Source organism: Episyrphus balteatus, chromosome 2 (assembly GCF_945859705.1).
Source record: "Episyrphus balteatus chromosome 2, idEpiBalt1.1, whole genome shotgun sequence".
Taxonomy (NCBI): Eukaryota; Metazoa; Arthropoda; class Insecta; order Diptera; family Syrphidae; genus Episyrphus; species Episyrphus balteatus.
This window is the reverse complement of record NC_079135.1, coordinates 63506904-63522234: the sequence shown is the minus strand read 5'-3', so window position 1 is coordinate 63522234 and position 15331 is coordinate 63506904. Positions and strand designations below refer to the sequence as shown.

The following is a 15331-nucleotide window of genomic DNA, read 5'->3' as shown; positions in this document are numbered from 1 at the left end:
CATAGGTACATAATACATTATGTATAGTTGTACCTTTTATTGTTCGCTTGGTATAAAGCCAGAACTATAAACTATAATTAAATCATTTATTTGCAAAACATGATAAGTCCATGATTTTAAATTTTTCAGGAGAAGAAAAAAACGTTCTATTTTCTTTTGATATGCGTAGAAAAATTTATAAAAAATATATTCTGTAGAACTCTTGCCTAGCTACAAAATACCGTTTCGTTTTTAATTTTTGGAGCGATAGCTCAAAAGATAAAAAATAAAAACGCTTTTGGACTTATCATACTTTGAAAATAAACGGATGTGAAATTAGTTTTTAAATGGATATGCAATTATGCTTTTAGCCCCAGTCTATCAAACAATTGTTTTTGAGAATAAAATACAATGTCCGGACTGCTAATTTAACTTTAAAGTAGCTTTAAACTTAAGATTTTCAGCCATTAATCTAATATACCATTTACACAAAAAGAAGCTGTTGTTTATTTTCAAAAGATGATAAGTCCGGGACTTATTCTGTTTTTGATACTAAAAAAATATTTCGCGTAGCTGTAAAATCGGATATAGATGGAGTAGATAGTTGATATTTTAAAGACAGACGTGGTTATCCCTGGAGTACAAATTTAGTCAAAAAAACGAATTTTGAAAAAAAGTGGACTTATCATGTTTTGCAAATAAATGATTCAATTGGCGGATGGAGTCGGATGCTTATGTCAATTGTTGTTGTCTTCCATAAGTTTTCATCCGTCGAGTGCGGTTGCGAGCGCACTCGTCGGATGAAAACTTATGGAAAACAACAACTTGACAGTAGCTTCCGACTCCATCCGCCAATTATAGTTCTGGCTTAAGATACCTATTCGGAGAGTGATGGTTGTAATTTGTGAATCAGGTTAAACTTAAAAGGAAGAGTTGAAGATTGCAACACTCAAATCCAAAAGCGAAGCAGTTTTATTGAGAAGACTTTGTTTGATTGTGTTTTTCAATATAAGTATATACTTATATACTTATATACTTATATACTTATATACTTATTAGGGTGGGTCAAAAAAATCGAAATTTTTTTTTGATTTGGTACTTCGAAAAATCGATTGCTAGACCCCTCTAGAATATACACAGCAAATATGAGCTCTTTATATTAATGGGAAGGTCCTCCGCTTTGCAATTTTCCATTTTTACATCAAGCTTCTACTAAAAAAAAATAATTTTTTTATTAATTGACTTTTTAGCAAATTTCTTTTCATATTCTTGTAGGAAATTGAACGCTCTACAAAAAATGCCTTATACACTTTTTTCGTTTATCTAACCGTTGAATAGATATTTGAGGTCCAAAAATCGAGAAAATCTTTAAAAATTCGTTTTTTGTTCTTAATTTTGTAACAAATTGAAAAATTATAATGATCAAACGCGCAAGACATATTCTTGTTGAAAATTGATTGCTCCACAAAAGGTCTTATTAACTTTTTTCATTAATCTAACCATTCGAGGTCAAAGTTAAAAAAAAATATAAAAAAATTTTATATTTTTAAAAAATTTCTAATTCACTGAAACTTCATTATTTTCAAATTAGCAAGATATATTCTTGAAGGGGCTTAAACGTTCTACAAAAAATTCCTTGGAATGAAGTTGATTGCTTTAACCGTTTAGAAGATATTCGTATCCAAACCAATGCTCAATGATTTCAATAGTTTTCTTATGACCCGTATGCATTGCGATTTGGATACGAATATTTTCTAAACGGTTAAAGCAATCAATTTGATTCCAAGGAATTTTTTGTAGAACGTTTAAGCCCCTACAAGAATATATCTTGCTAATTTGAAAATAATGAAGTTTCAGTGAATTAGAAATTTTTTAAAAATATAAAATGTTTTTATATTTTTTTTTAACTTTGACCTCGAATATCTTTAGAATGGTTAGATTAATGAAAAAAGTTAATAAGACCTTTTTTGTGGAGTAATCAATTTTCAACAAGAATATGTCTTGCGCGTTTGATCATTATAATTTTTCAATTTGTTACAAAGTTAAGAACAAAAAACGAATTTTTAAAGATTTTCTCGATTTTTGGACCTCAAATATCTATTCAACGGTTAGATAAACGAAAAAAGTGTATAAGGCATTTTTTGTAGAGCGTTCAATTTCCTACAAGAATATGAAAAGAAATTTGCTAAAAAGTCAATTAATAAAAAAATTATTTTTTTTTAGTAGAAGCTTGATGTAAAAATGGAAAATTGCAAAGCGGAGGACCTTCCCATTAATATAAAGAGCTCATATTTGGTGTGTATATTCAAGAGGGGTCTAGCAATCGATTTTTCGAAGTACCAAATCAAAAAAAAAAAATTCGATTTTTTTGACCCACCCTAATACTTATATACTTATATACTTATATACTTATATACTTATATACTTATATACTTATATACTTATATACTTATATACTTATATACTTATATACTTATATACTTATATACTTATATACTTATATACTTATATACTTATATACTTATATACTTATATACTTATATACTTATATACTTATATACTTATATACTTATATACTTATATACTTATATACTTATATACTTATATACTTATATACTAATATACTTATGTATATACTTATATACTACTTATGCTTCTATTCTATATTTGTTAAATTGGCTTAGTCATTTATGAAAAAGTCAGAAATCAAGAAAACAGTTCTATGGCTGAAACCGTTTATAACTGTTAATATTTTTTTTGTTTAAAAAGTAGGAATTTATTTACCACGCTGCACATAATTTATTTAATCAAAATCATTAGAGCCATTTTTGAACTTTTCCATATGACAAGAACCGTTAATTTTGGTAAAAAAAATGTATTGCCCTGTAGGGAATCATTGATTGATTGATTGATATTTGGGGTATAGGATGTACTGCGACCTGTAAGATCTATTGTACCCCCCTAGTAAGCTAAATGAGTTAGTACCTCATTTTATAGCTCCTCCTCTAACCTGATTCCTTTCATGAAATTGATTATTTGGGGTATTTTCAAAGAGTGCAATTTATCCTCTTCGACTTGGTAGCGACCCATGTGTTTAAATCTTTGGTGTATTAGTGCATTGCAACTACCCAGGATGTGGTCTGGTGTTTCTTCTTCTTCGCTACAGAATCTACATATTGCACTATTTACTAAACCCAAAATATGTAGGTGCCTTCTTAACTTACAGTGGCCAGTGAGGAGCCCAGTGATTAACCTGAGATTGTTCCTACTTAGACTGATACATGATTTGAAACGCTCTCGGTTGTAGTTCCCGAGGAGCATTTTCGATTGTCTCAGTTTTGGTAGTTCTGCCCAGTTTTTTGCTCTCCTGGACTCCTCGTCTAGTTTTATTTTATTTTTAATGATATTTTCTCCTATTCCGCAATACGGTTCGGGTCCCATTAGAGGGGAATTTGCTCCCGTTTTTGCTAAGGAGTCCGCCTCCTCGTTACCCTGGACACCAACGTGCCCAGGTACCCAGTGGAGAGTGACTTTGTTTATTTTGCCAAGTTCGTTAAGTTTTCCTATACACTCCAATACTAGCTTGGAGTTGATAGGGAATCATCACCACATATATTTTTTAGGAATCCTTAACTTGCCTATATATGTATATCGGAAGTTTTTTAACTTCCGATTTGACCAAAAATTTGGTTTGTAATAAAGCCAACGTAGTACGTACATCTTAGGTAAATATGTCGATGATGCTTTTAAAAGTATGTATTGTTTTTAATACATATATCGCTTCAGATTGCACTTTCTTTTACATGTAGTTCAAATTACAACAAAATGTTTTGGTCGTCCGGACCTTAGGGAGAGGCATTGGGGGGTCAAAACATCCCAAATCAATTTTAGCCTACTTCTAATTATCGTATTGAAATGAAACTTTGAACATACATATATGTATGTAGTTCGGGCATTGGAGGTCGAAACACCCAAGCTTTTGCAGGTACTAGTGAAAGTGAGGGGCTTTGAAGGCTAATACAACCCAAGTCGAATTGAACCTACTTTCAATCAAGATAAGACTTAAAAGTAAAACTAAAATAAACAGTTTAATGAACTAAAAACACGCTTTTATCACATACTAAAAACAATAAAATAATTTAATTGGCTTATTGGAAATGGTCAGATCAAAAAGCGCCGAGCGCTTTGTTCAAACTTTATAAAATACACGCAACGAAAATAGGCTCTACGCTTTTTGATCTAACCCATTTCCAATAAGCGTATTTTTAGATTTTTATTTTATTTCGAAGGAAATTGTGTGGCACCAACACCCGGCAAGTGAGCGTCAATCTTGGAAGACAAAACCAACGTCTAACAAATTAGACTTCAGTTCCTTCCTTTCCGTTTCCGTTTCCTTTTCCTTTTTTTTTATTTTCTCAAAAACCATGATTTGATTTTCTCGCTTTTAATAGATACAAGTTATTAAAACCTTTAAATATTGAAATTTAGCAAGATTTGATAACATATAAATTCAGTAATCAGCTTGCACATTACTTCAACATTATGAAGCAAATACCTACTTTCTATTCTTATTTGTTTTTGTTTTGTGTTCAAAAGTAGCTTCTGAGTATTAGAAAAAAAAACAGGACATCATAATTTTCGCTCAGGTTTGTTGGCTTAATATATACATATGTGTATATATTAAGATTTAAGATTCTCATTCCAAATTTATTTAATTTTACTTACCTGAACAACAGCGGTGAGATAACTTTCTGGTATATGAAGTCCGGCTAACCAAATGACCATGGGTTCCCCAGATAACGACCAATAATGATATTGTGTTGCTCGATTCTAAAAATTAAACAAATATTTAGGTATACCAATTTTTGCTTTACGCCACAGTGTGTGTGTACAGCGTACAAATACATTATGTGAATTACAACTCTGATTTAGTTGCCAACACATAAAAAAAGAGCAAATCGCAAAAGATTCTTTCGCTTAGGTTAGTCAATGTTCAAATCACTTAATCATAGCTGGTAATATGAAGATGGAGTCTATTTCTTTATTTTCGTGGATATCGAAAAGAATAGACCGCGACAAGACAAAATAGTTTATGAGGTATCTAGACTGTAATGAATAAAGAAACAGAACTTTACCGAAAGGAAAAGCTGCGTTCCTTTGAAAACATTTATCTACTGCTTAGTACTTAAAACTACTTTGAACTACTTTTGCAATAATGAAAAAGTAGCTCAAAGCTGCTTGAAGTACTAAACAGTATATAAATATTAGAGCTCTTGATTTCGACCGGGTAGTACACGTTCTCACAAACAACGGCGGATCCAGGGGGGGGGGGGAGGCACGGAGGCACGTGCCCCCCCCCAGAACTGGTTCATACTTAAAGCAAATCAAATTATAAGAGTTGTTAAAATATATGAATAATAACAGAAAGAACTTATGTGAAACTCTTGTCTATTTCTGGCTGAAAAGGCGAATTTTATTGTTTGTTGCATCCCTTTCCCATGAAAAACTCCACTTCACAAATAAATAAACGACTATTTGTTGGAAACACGAATTTTATTTTCGACTTAAAAAAGTGAATTTTCTAAGTGTTTTTTTTTTTTAACTTCAAATTGATTTTGGTGCAAAACTTTGATATGGACATCGACAATCAAGGTATGAATGGTATTCTAAAAAAAATTTAATTGTATATGCAACTCTATTTTTTCATACGGAGGGGTTGAAGTACACACTTACAAAATTTGCACTTTTTTCGTTGTTTTTTTTTTTTAACATTACCTAGTGTTTTTAAAATGGCGCAACACGCCACAACATTGCATAACCTATATATTATTGAACTGCTGGTAATGTAGAATAAAATTGCATTTCAGAAGTTTGCCCAAGTTTGCACCCCGAAAATAAAGACCCCTTGAAAAAAAACTTCTCAAAGTGCTCCAAATTTCAAAAGATTCGGTAAAGTAGTTTTTAAGTTATGAGGGACACCGGCATTTAAAACATTAGCTGTGGGGAAAACGATTTAAAGTTTTGAACTCTGGACTAAAACGTTCGTAAGCGAAGTATTAAAATACTCATAACTTGGTCAATTTGGCTCCAATAGACAATTTGAACACAATATTCTTGAGATATAAAAAAAATTTAATGCAAATAAGAAAAACAAAACGGATTTGCCCGGGAAAAAGTATATTTATTAGAATGAAGTCTTTAGTATTTGAAATAATGGTATAAATATTAGACTGATTCAAAAAAAATTTTTTTGTTCAAAGCATTACCGAAAATATTGTTGGAAATGACGAAAAAAAAATACTGTAAAAGTTTCAGCCCTTAATGTTAACATTTAGTACCGCCGCATCGCAAATTTCTATTTCCCATACGATTTGTATGGGAAAGATTGTGTATTTATTTGTGTTTAGAATTTTTTATATTTTTAATGGTTCATCCAAAAGGCTTGAAAAAATCATTTTCTTTTATAAAATTGTCCGCTCTACAAAAAGCTCTTATTAATTTTTTTTGATTTACCAACGCGTTTCGAAGTTATTTAACTTTAAAATATAAAAAGTAATTTTTTCTCATTTTTTTTCGATTTGGCAAAATTTTCGAATATTTGTATTCTGTGTTGTGTTTTAATTTCAGAGATCCTTTTATATAACTCTCAAACCCCTAATACTATCATGTTAGCTTTCTTCAATAAATTCGAACTATTAATTTTTTCAACTAAAAATTATTTTAATTAATGTTTCGCGTCCGTTTTTTTTTTAAATTTTATAAATGCAATTTTTTTATACAAGAAAATGATTAAATCTAGCCTTTTTGATGAACGATTAAAAAGATAATAAATAAATTCTAAATACAAATACACAATCTTTCCCATACAAATCGTATGGGAAATAGAAATTTGCGATGCGGCGGTACTAAATGTTAACATTAAGGGCTGAAATTTTAACAGTATTTTTTTTTCGTCATTTCCAACAATATTTTCGGTAATGCTTTGAACAAAAAAATTTTTTTTTTTGAATCAGTCTAAAATTTTATACAAAATCAATTAAAAAACGTAAACATTTTTGTTTCTAAATTTCATCTTTAAAAACTATTAAAAAACTATTTAATGAAACAACTTAATTCAAAAAATAAAATAAAGAATAGATTACTAACTTTAATATAGCGCAGCACATTTTATGATTTTTTATATTTTTTTTCTCCCGGCTAATCGGGAGGAAAGTGGGTAAGCACTTAAGTGGCTTTTACTGTAACAAGAAAATGAAAATTTTTGCTTCCGAATAACTTTTTTGTCATTTGGTACCTATTTGATGTGGAAAATGTGCTAAAATATTTTTGGCTAGGTTTTATACCAAAATACCGCGTCGTTAAAATTCGCTGTTTGTCAGTCAGTCGTATGATACTTCACTTTATTTCTAACTGTTATTGCTGATTTTTTTCCCAATCCGTCCCTTGTGCCCCCCCCCCCCCCCCCAGAAAAAAATCCTGGATCCGCCGCTGGTCACAAATACCCGGGTACTCGAGTCTTCGGGTATTACTCGAGTACCCGGGTACCCAGGTAGTTCGGGTACCCGGTAGTTTCATGTATTATAATACCCGAGTACCCGGGTACAATAAAACTATTTGTTTGTTTTATTTGGAAGTGTTTGATTTAAGAGTATTAGGGCCATGGGATCTATGATAGGTGGAAATTTTTTTTTTTTACCAAAAACCAAAAATGATTGGTATATTCTAAGCTACAATTTAAGACAATAAACACTAGCATTGGTTAAGGCGTTCTTATGTTATAAGCGTTTGAAGGTAGCCATATTGATTTTTTTCCGATTTTTTTTTTAATCAAACGCCGGGTACTCGGGCGAGTATTCGGGTATCCTATCCGGGTATCAAGAGCTCTAATAAATATTCCCAAAGGAACGCAGCTAACATAAATCACAACAAAAACATTACTGTTAAAAAAAGAGCCAAGTTCTCCTATGTTGAAATTATGCTGGCACAAAAAGTACTGAGATGTAAAAGTGTACCAAGTTCTAAAGTTTGGGTTCAAATTCGTATCAATAAAATTTTGATTGTTCTCTTGACAATTTTTCTTTTAATTTCCGATTTTTAAAGTTATTTCAAAAATTGCCAAGTAAACAATCAAAATCTTATTGATACGAATTTGAACTCAAACTTTAGAACTTGATACACTTTTACATCTCAGTACTTTTTGTGCCAGCATAATTTCAACATAGGAGAACTTGGCTCTTTTTTTAACAGTAATGTTTTTGTTGTGATTTCACTACTTTTTGCAAGGTAAGGCTGTAGAATTGAAAATCTCTATATTTGATGAAAATTCAGTGAAAATGGGCGGTTGCCACGCCCCCTGGCTGACATTCTCAAATTTTAAATTTTTTCCTTTGTATAAACTACCAACTCCACCATTCTACCAAATTTCAAGATTCTAAGATAATCAGAAGTGCTCTATAATATTTGATTTTTTCCTTTGTATACACCACAAGTCCTATCACCGTGTAAAATTTCAAGTTTCTACGATAACGGGAAGTTCTCCATAATTTTGATGATCTGTCAGTGAGTGAATCAGTCAGTCAGTCAGTCAGTCAGTCAGTTACGGTTTTTGAGATTTTCGAAGCCCTATATCTCAAAAACTACTCATCGTAGCAAGCTGAAATTTTGTGAAATTTCTAGCATCTTTGGTGTGGAAGTTAGAGAGAGGTCGAAAATGGCCTGAGTTGTTTCCTGTAAATAAGGGTGTAGTGCCAAAGTTGCTAGAGAACTTGGCTGGGCACTACCGTGCCCCTTGATCAGCTGTACAGTAATATTTATATGTCAAAACAAAATTAATATGTAGGTATTCACGAAATGGGTTATTTGTAAAAAGCCCTATTCTGCTTTTCGATTCACGTGAAAGTCTAAAATAACATGCATTTAAATGGCGGCTAAGATTAAATGTTCAAAAAAAAATTACTAAAACAGAATCAACGTCTTATTATCGAAAGACATAAGTTTATCGAAGACAACTCGACGTGGTTAATGAATTAAATCTTTCGATTCACGTGAATCGAATAGCAGAATAGACCTGAAAATATTGTACTTTCAAGAATTACTCCCGTCAAAGCTTTGGAAAAAAGAGCCTAACCTTGCGCACAGAGGCACTGTTAGTTTTTACTTCATTGATGGATAGGGGTATATTTAAAAGGCTTAAACCCAATTTCCTACCACCTGGATCATTCTTTTCAGCTGAGTTATTCACACAAATGCATTTTTTGGGATATTTTACTTCTAAGGTCTAAGCTCCAGTATGTCGTAGACAAAAAATGGACATACATTCTCTTCCTTATAATATTTTCTATCGTTTAAATGTAAATTCATTGTTTTAAAGTGAGTAACTACAAAATGGCAGCCAGTTTAAGTCGAATTCTAGTTGTAAAAAACAGATTTTCGTTTTTATTTCGAAAAAAGCTTATATTATGATTAACTTTTTTCTATCTTTTTTTGTAGCCCACTTAATTACCTACATTTGAAAGAAAAAATGAACTCTTTATCACCAAAGAAACCGGTGCGAACCGGTGCGAAAACACCCAAACATCATTTTTTGATAATAACTCGTCTTCAGGATGTCCTACGTCAAAAAATAAAGCCATTCATTGTTCGTTACAACATTTTCTATCGATTTAGTGCACATTCTTTTTGTTTAAGCAAATAAAAAATAAATAATATTAAATCGAAATCGGTTTTTTGTTTAACAAACTCTTGCCTTATTATTTTGCAAACGGTGCAAGTATTGGCTAACAAAATATAATACTATTATAGTCCTTTAAATTATCTACAATAAAAAAAAATAGCTCTCTACGACCCACACAAGCCGAGAAATTAATTTTTTTTAAAGATCCAAATGACCAACGAAAAACATGAGACAAATTCTCTTATAACAAGAAACAATGAAAACAACCCCTCTCCACTGAGAATTAGTATTCGACTTATAAACAAGGGAAATTTTTAAGAAGATTTTCTTACGGATTAGTGTTTTCTTAAAATTATGATAAATCGACTTTTTTTAAGTTTTATTTTAATCTAGGATGTTCAGCCTTTAAAAAAGTTCACCAAAAAGTTGATGTTCTTGCCGTTATCCCAGCTTTTTTTTTAATTTTGCTCGGGGAAAGAGCTGTTTTTGACGCTTTTTTTATAAATTTTCTTTTTTTTCTTAGGAGGCACTGTTTTTAAAATAATTTCTCTCGAAATGATCACTTCATCCTATTTTTTTTTTCGCGCTCAGAGCTTTTTTTAACAGATTTTGAATGAAAATCACTAAAAAATAACTTCTTGATGCTAAATCTTCCAAATTTAATCAAATCAGCGCAATAGATCTCACCAAACTAACTAACTTAAGGTGTGCGTCTAATCATGTGAAACCTTAGAACACCGCCCTTTTTCTTACATCAGTGACAAGAAGGAGTAAAAAGTACCGTTAACTTCCACTCACCCACTATTTCTTTTTGTTTTTCTATTAAGAACTAAATAACCATTCTAATAAATACAATTTTTTTGGTTATTCTTGCACACACCTACAAAAAATGAAATTTATATAAACGAACCGCACTGTACCTTGGACGTTTAAACTCAGATCATTCAAAGTGCTAAGAAGGAATTGCATAAGAAACTTTTAAAAATGGTTCGAGAAACCTTAAGTAACTTTTTTCACAGTCGAAGACAAAAACCAACAAACTGCAAAACTGTGTGTGCTTAAAAAAATTAAAACATCAAACCTATAGAACATATATCAAATACTAAACGAAAAATTTCCCAGTGGTTTCGCAGCACATGTGCGTTATAACTCATAAAATACCTAACAAAGAAAAAACAATAAATTACCAATAATTGTTCTATCCAGCTTCCAAGTTGTTTACACGTAGCTGGAGTAAGACTAGCCCAGTAAGACGGCAATTTTCCATTTAACAATGAATTTGCAATGTTATCAAGCATATTGTCCATTCCAGTCTCACCAGCCAAAGCCTTTAAATATTAATTTATTATTCATTTTTAAATTGGATCTAACTAATCAAAATTGTTTTTCATTATTTATATTTAGTTGCAGTTACCTTTCGAAGAAGTTCCAATGTTTTTCGCATACGAGCAGTGAGTAAATTAAATCTTTCAAGTTCTTGTAATAAAACTACTCCTGTTGGTGTAATGTTCATTTGAAACATTTTTTTGATTCGCCAAACCTCAAAATATTGTGGTAGCTTATTAAGAATGTCTGCGGCGATACTATCTATAAATTCATCACGACTGGTACCACCCAATACGTCACCTAAGTAAAAATATTGTAGGTATGTATATAATACTTTTCTGATCCGTTTTTTTATTTAAATAGGTATAATATAATTTTTATTATTATTTATTATTACTTTACAATGAATGTTATATCATTTTACAAAACATTTAGCTGCCGAGGTTTGAGGCTGCCATTGTTGTTTAATATTTTTTTTTTTCAATTTTAAGTATTTTTTTAGAAAATTGCCCCTCCCGACTAAACGAGGTGAGATATACCTCCCTCCCATAATAAACAATCATTGTATTAGACCCCTCTACAAAAACCGATATCAATTCTTGGCTCCTAAGTTATCGTACTTTCCCCTCAAATGTTTCTTTTTGCTTGAGTAAAACTAAAAATACGAAAAAATGATAGGTTCAAATGGCCATACTTCGGTTAATTTTCAATGAGTCCAGAATTTTGAAGAAAACTTAATCTTCTTTTTTTTTGTTAGAGCAAATGTAATAAAAAACCACGTCTTATTTCCTTATTGTTATTACCATGTATTTTTCGACATAATCAATAGCCTATTACATTAGAAAGGTAATATTATCAACATGCTCAATAAAGTTAAATAAATATCTTATCCGCTCTAGATCAAAATAAAGAACATGTTGAAAAATAGATCTTTATTTTACCGTTATCCAGGGGCGTACACACCATTGGGGCAAGTGGGGCGGTGCCCCGGGGCCCCCAACACGCCAGGGCCCCGTAAAGAGACAATGCAGAGAAGGCAACTGTACATAAAAGTATCGAAGCAAAAAGATAAAATATTTGACATGAATCACTTGGGACACAAGGGAAACAAATTATATTTTTCAGAATTGGTAGCCAGCCACATAATATTTCATCTAAAAAAAAATTTACCTCAGGGGTCCAAAAAAAATAAATTGCTTTTTTGAAAGAAAAATTACATATTATCTTGGGACCCCAAAAAATATTACTTGCATAATCTTAGCGACCAACAAATGATAGGTAGGTTTATCAGGGGTCCCAACAAAAATTAGTGGGCGTTTACGTACTTTTTTATTTGTTCTTATTTTCTATATCAAAGGGGCCCCAAAATTTAGTCTTGCCCCGGGGCCCCGACAACTCGACGTACGCCCCTGCCGTTATCCCAAAATTGTGGATACGAAATTGATTGAAATATTGCACATATATCTATAGTCCTGCCTATTATCTATCTACAGTATAAATTTCATTCATTTATCTGTTGCAAAAAAAAGATAAAAATAAAAAATGGTTAAAAAAAGGTCAAATAACTTGGGACAAAAAAAAATTGTTTTACCCGTTGTTCGGCCAAAAATCATTTTAAAATACCGCATGCATGCGCTCAGTTATAGACTATAATATGTTCTATAAGTTTGAGATTTTTTAACGCTACGAAAAATTTATAAAAATAAAAACCCAAACGAAAATACCCCAAAAAAAGTATAGGTGTTTTTCAAAAATTCATATTTCGGAACGCAGAGACTTAGAAAAAAATTCGTAATAGATCCCTAACTTTGTTTTTTTTTAAACTTTCGAATGAGGTTTTTTAAATTATCAAAAAAAAATTCCTTACCTGTAATTACTTCTTACTACCTTATGTTTTAGATTTAAGAAACCATTTATAACTTGGTTTTGAAATTTTTTTAGCATATTTTTAATATTATTGTTAGCCCTAAAATAAACTTAGGTACTTATCGATTTAAAAAAAAATTCAACTTTCTACAACGCACATAGGGGTATTTAGTCAATTTAGGTGGACAAAACACGAAATTTTAAACTGATCCAAACGTAAAAAAATCAACATCATACTAAAAGTAGATAACTTTCTTAGCCTTTTTTAATAGTTTTAAAATTGATTATTCCTTTAGGTGACTAACAGCAGCGGTCTAGAGTTCAAAGTTTTAAGCCCAAATATAAAATTATTTTTTTTGTAATTTAGCGACTGTGCTTAAGTAAGTACTTTTTTTTGAAGTGGATGTAGAAAAATGTTTTTATGGAATATTGATAAGGAGATACGAAACTATCTACTAGATGTTGTATCTAAATGTTGTATTACTTTATAAATAAAAAAGTGATATGTTGAATCTTAATATAATTTAATCGTAAAAAAACTAAATTTCTGTGTTGGTAAGGAGATAGCTAAGTTATACAATTTCACATTATTGTGTGATAAAATTTAATGTTTTCTAAAGGTTAAACTCTTATCTAATTGAATCTGTAAAAAAAATGGGCAAATAAGTGCAACTTCGACACATTTTCCCTTCTTAAAGATTTTAGGTTTTTTAAAATGGTTACCTTGTATTCAGCATCCATATTTTAAGTTTTTTTTTAAAGATTCACATTCTTGAGTTACAGAACTTGTATCCTTATGTTTTTTCCGCTTTAACAAACCATTGGGATCCATTCTTGACACTTTTTTGTTTGATCAAAAAGTGGTTTAGTAAGAAAAATGTTTTCATTGAAATCAACACTTAAAACATTTTATTCCAGTACTAAATACAAGCTTTTACCTTGTTGATGAAGATGAACCGGAAAAATAATTTTGTCCGCGTAAAATTGGCAGATGCTCCTATGTGCAACATCGCGTTTAGAAAATAATTACTTTTTTAAAATTTTGTTTTACCAATATTTACCCTATTAAATGACGGAATTTTTTAAAATCCTTCAAATATGTTCAACTTTAGGTTATTATCTTTCATATAGACAATTTTTGCGTCTCTTATAGTTTATTTTTAATTTTGATTTAAAATTTGTGCCGCACTGCTAAAAATTTCAAGTGGAAATGGAGAAAATGGCGTCACTTTTTCGTAGTGGCTGCCGTCGATTTATAAGACGTTATCACGTCAAAAATTAAATAATTATTTTTTTGCTTAGAGTAACCGTATGATGGCCAAATATTAACATTCAATGTAGTCGAGTAAAATTAAGCATACAATTGGTAAAATCTCGGAATCCAGGGAAAGTCGAGGAATCTCTGTAAAACAAGTATAGGGCTGCATTATTAATAGGTCAAATAAGAAAGTTAAAAAACAAAAATTTTACCGCTCTCGATTACAACAATTTTTAAGGACCGTTTTCTGTCATTCCGTATGCAAGCGTTCGATCGGAATTGCTGTCTCATTTTAGATTTTGCTCAAACTTTGTAGGGATGTTCTCTAGGACAAATCCATGATGATTTAATTTTTAGTTGCGTGGTTTCCCCACTACCCGCATTTGAACTTTTGCAATACGTCATTTTCATGTTACAATAATTTTGCCTTTATTGAAGATAATCTCTTTGTTTGAAACGGTATTTTAAAGCTTAAGAATAGTAATTTTCGAGTAAATATTTAAAAAATACGTATTTATTATCCCAGAACTAAAAATAATTTTTCAAAAAAATTCTTGACTACAGCACATGAGAAGAAAACCAGAACGGCAGCTAAGTTGAAGCAAAGACAAGAAAAATATATATTTCTCCGAACCGTGAACATGGTTTCGGTTTGTACGTGTTAAGGCGCCCATTAGAAGGTGTACCTAGCAACCGGCTATCCGGGCCGTTTATTCGGTTCTCGGCGACGTGTGAAATGGGCCTTACAGTCCTAGAGAACATCCCTACTAAGTTTGAGCAAAATCTAAAATGAGACAGCAATTCCGATTGAACGCTTGCATACGAAATGACAGTAAACGGTCCTTAAAAATTTTTCTAATCGAGAGCGGTGAAATTTTTTTTTTTTTTTTTTAACTTTCTTATTTGACCTTTTGATAATGCAGCCCTATACTTGTTTTACAGATTCATCGACTTTCCGTGGATTCCGAGGTATAAATCTAATATGACTCCACTAATGCCTTTTCCTGGTTTAGAAAATGTAAGTTTAAGCCTTCCTACTCCCAGACCCCAGACGCCCTCAAAAGTATCGAACATGGGTTTTTTCCATACAAAAAACACCAAAATGCCAAAAATGCTGCCGGCTCTTAGACTATAATACACACACACAATACTCTTAAAAATGAAAACAGTGAAGGAATAAATAAATACTTTTTGCATAATTAAGTCAAAAATTTACCCTGTATTTCGTT

The 15331-nt window shown here is 31.2% G+C and overlaps 2 protein-coding genes across 4 annotated transcripts in view; one reads left to right on the top strand and one right to left on the bottom strand.

Annotated features, from left to right (window-relative positions):
• LOC129912522 (transcription initiation factor TFIID subunit 8) overlaps window positions 1–15331 on the top strand; it is a 488289-nt gene that overhangs the window by 245329 nt on the left and 227629 nt on the right. The window lies entirely within an intron of this gene.
• The window catches only part of LOC129912515 (dynein axonemal heavy chain 10), a 134100-nt gene that overhangs the window by 1439 nt on the left and 117330 nt on the right, over window positions 1–15331 (bottom strand). For 2 of the 3 annotated variants that reach the window (XM_055990796.1, XM_055990797.1), the window contains exons 66-68: window positions 11067–11278; window positions 10840–10980; window positions 4705–4809 (exon numbers count right to left, since the gene is read on the bottom strand). In XM_055990796.1, the coding sequence (XP_055846771.1) occupies window positions 4705–4809; window positions 10840–10980; window positions 11067–11278 (458 nt within the window). The remainder of the gene's footprint in view (window positions 1–4704; window positions 4810–10839; window positions 10981–11066; window positions 11279–15331) is intronic. The other variant, XM_055990798.1, reaches the window with a different exon arrangement.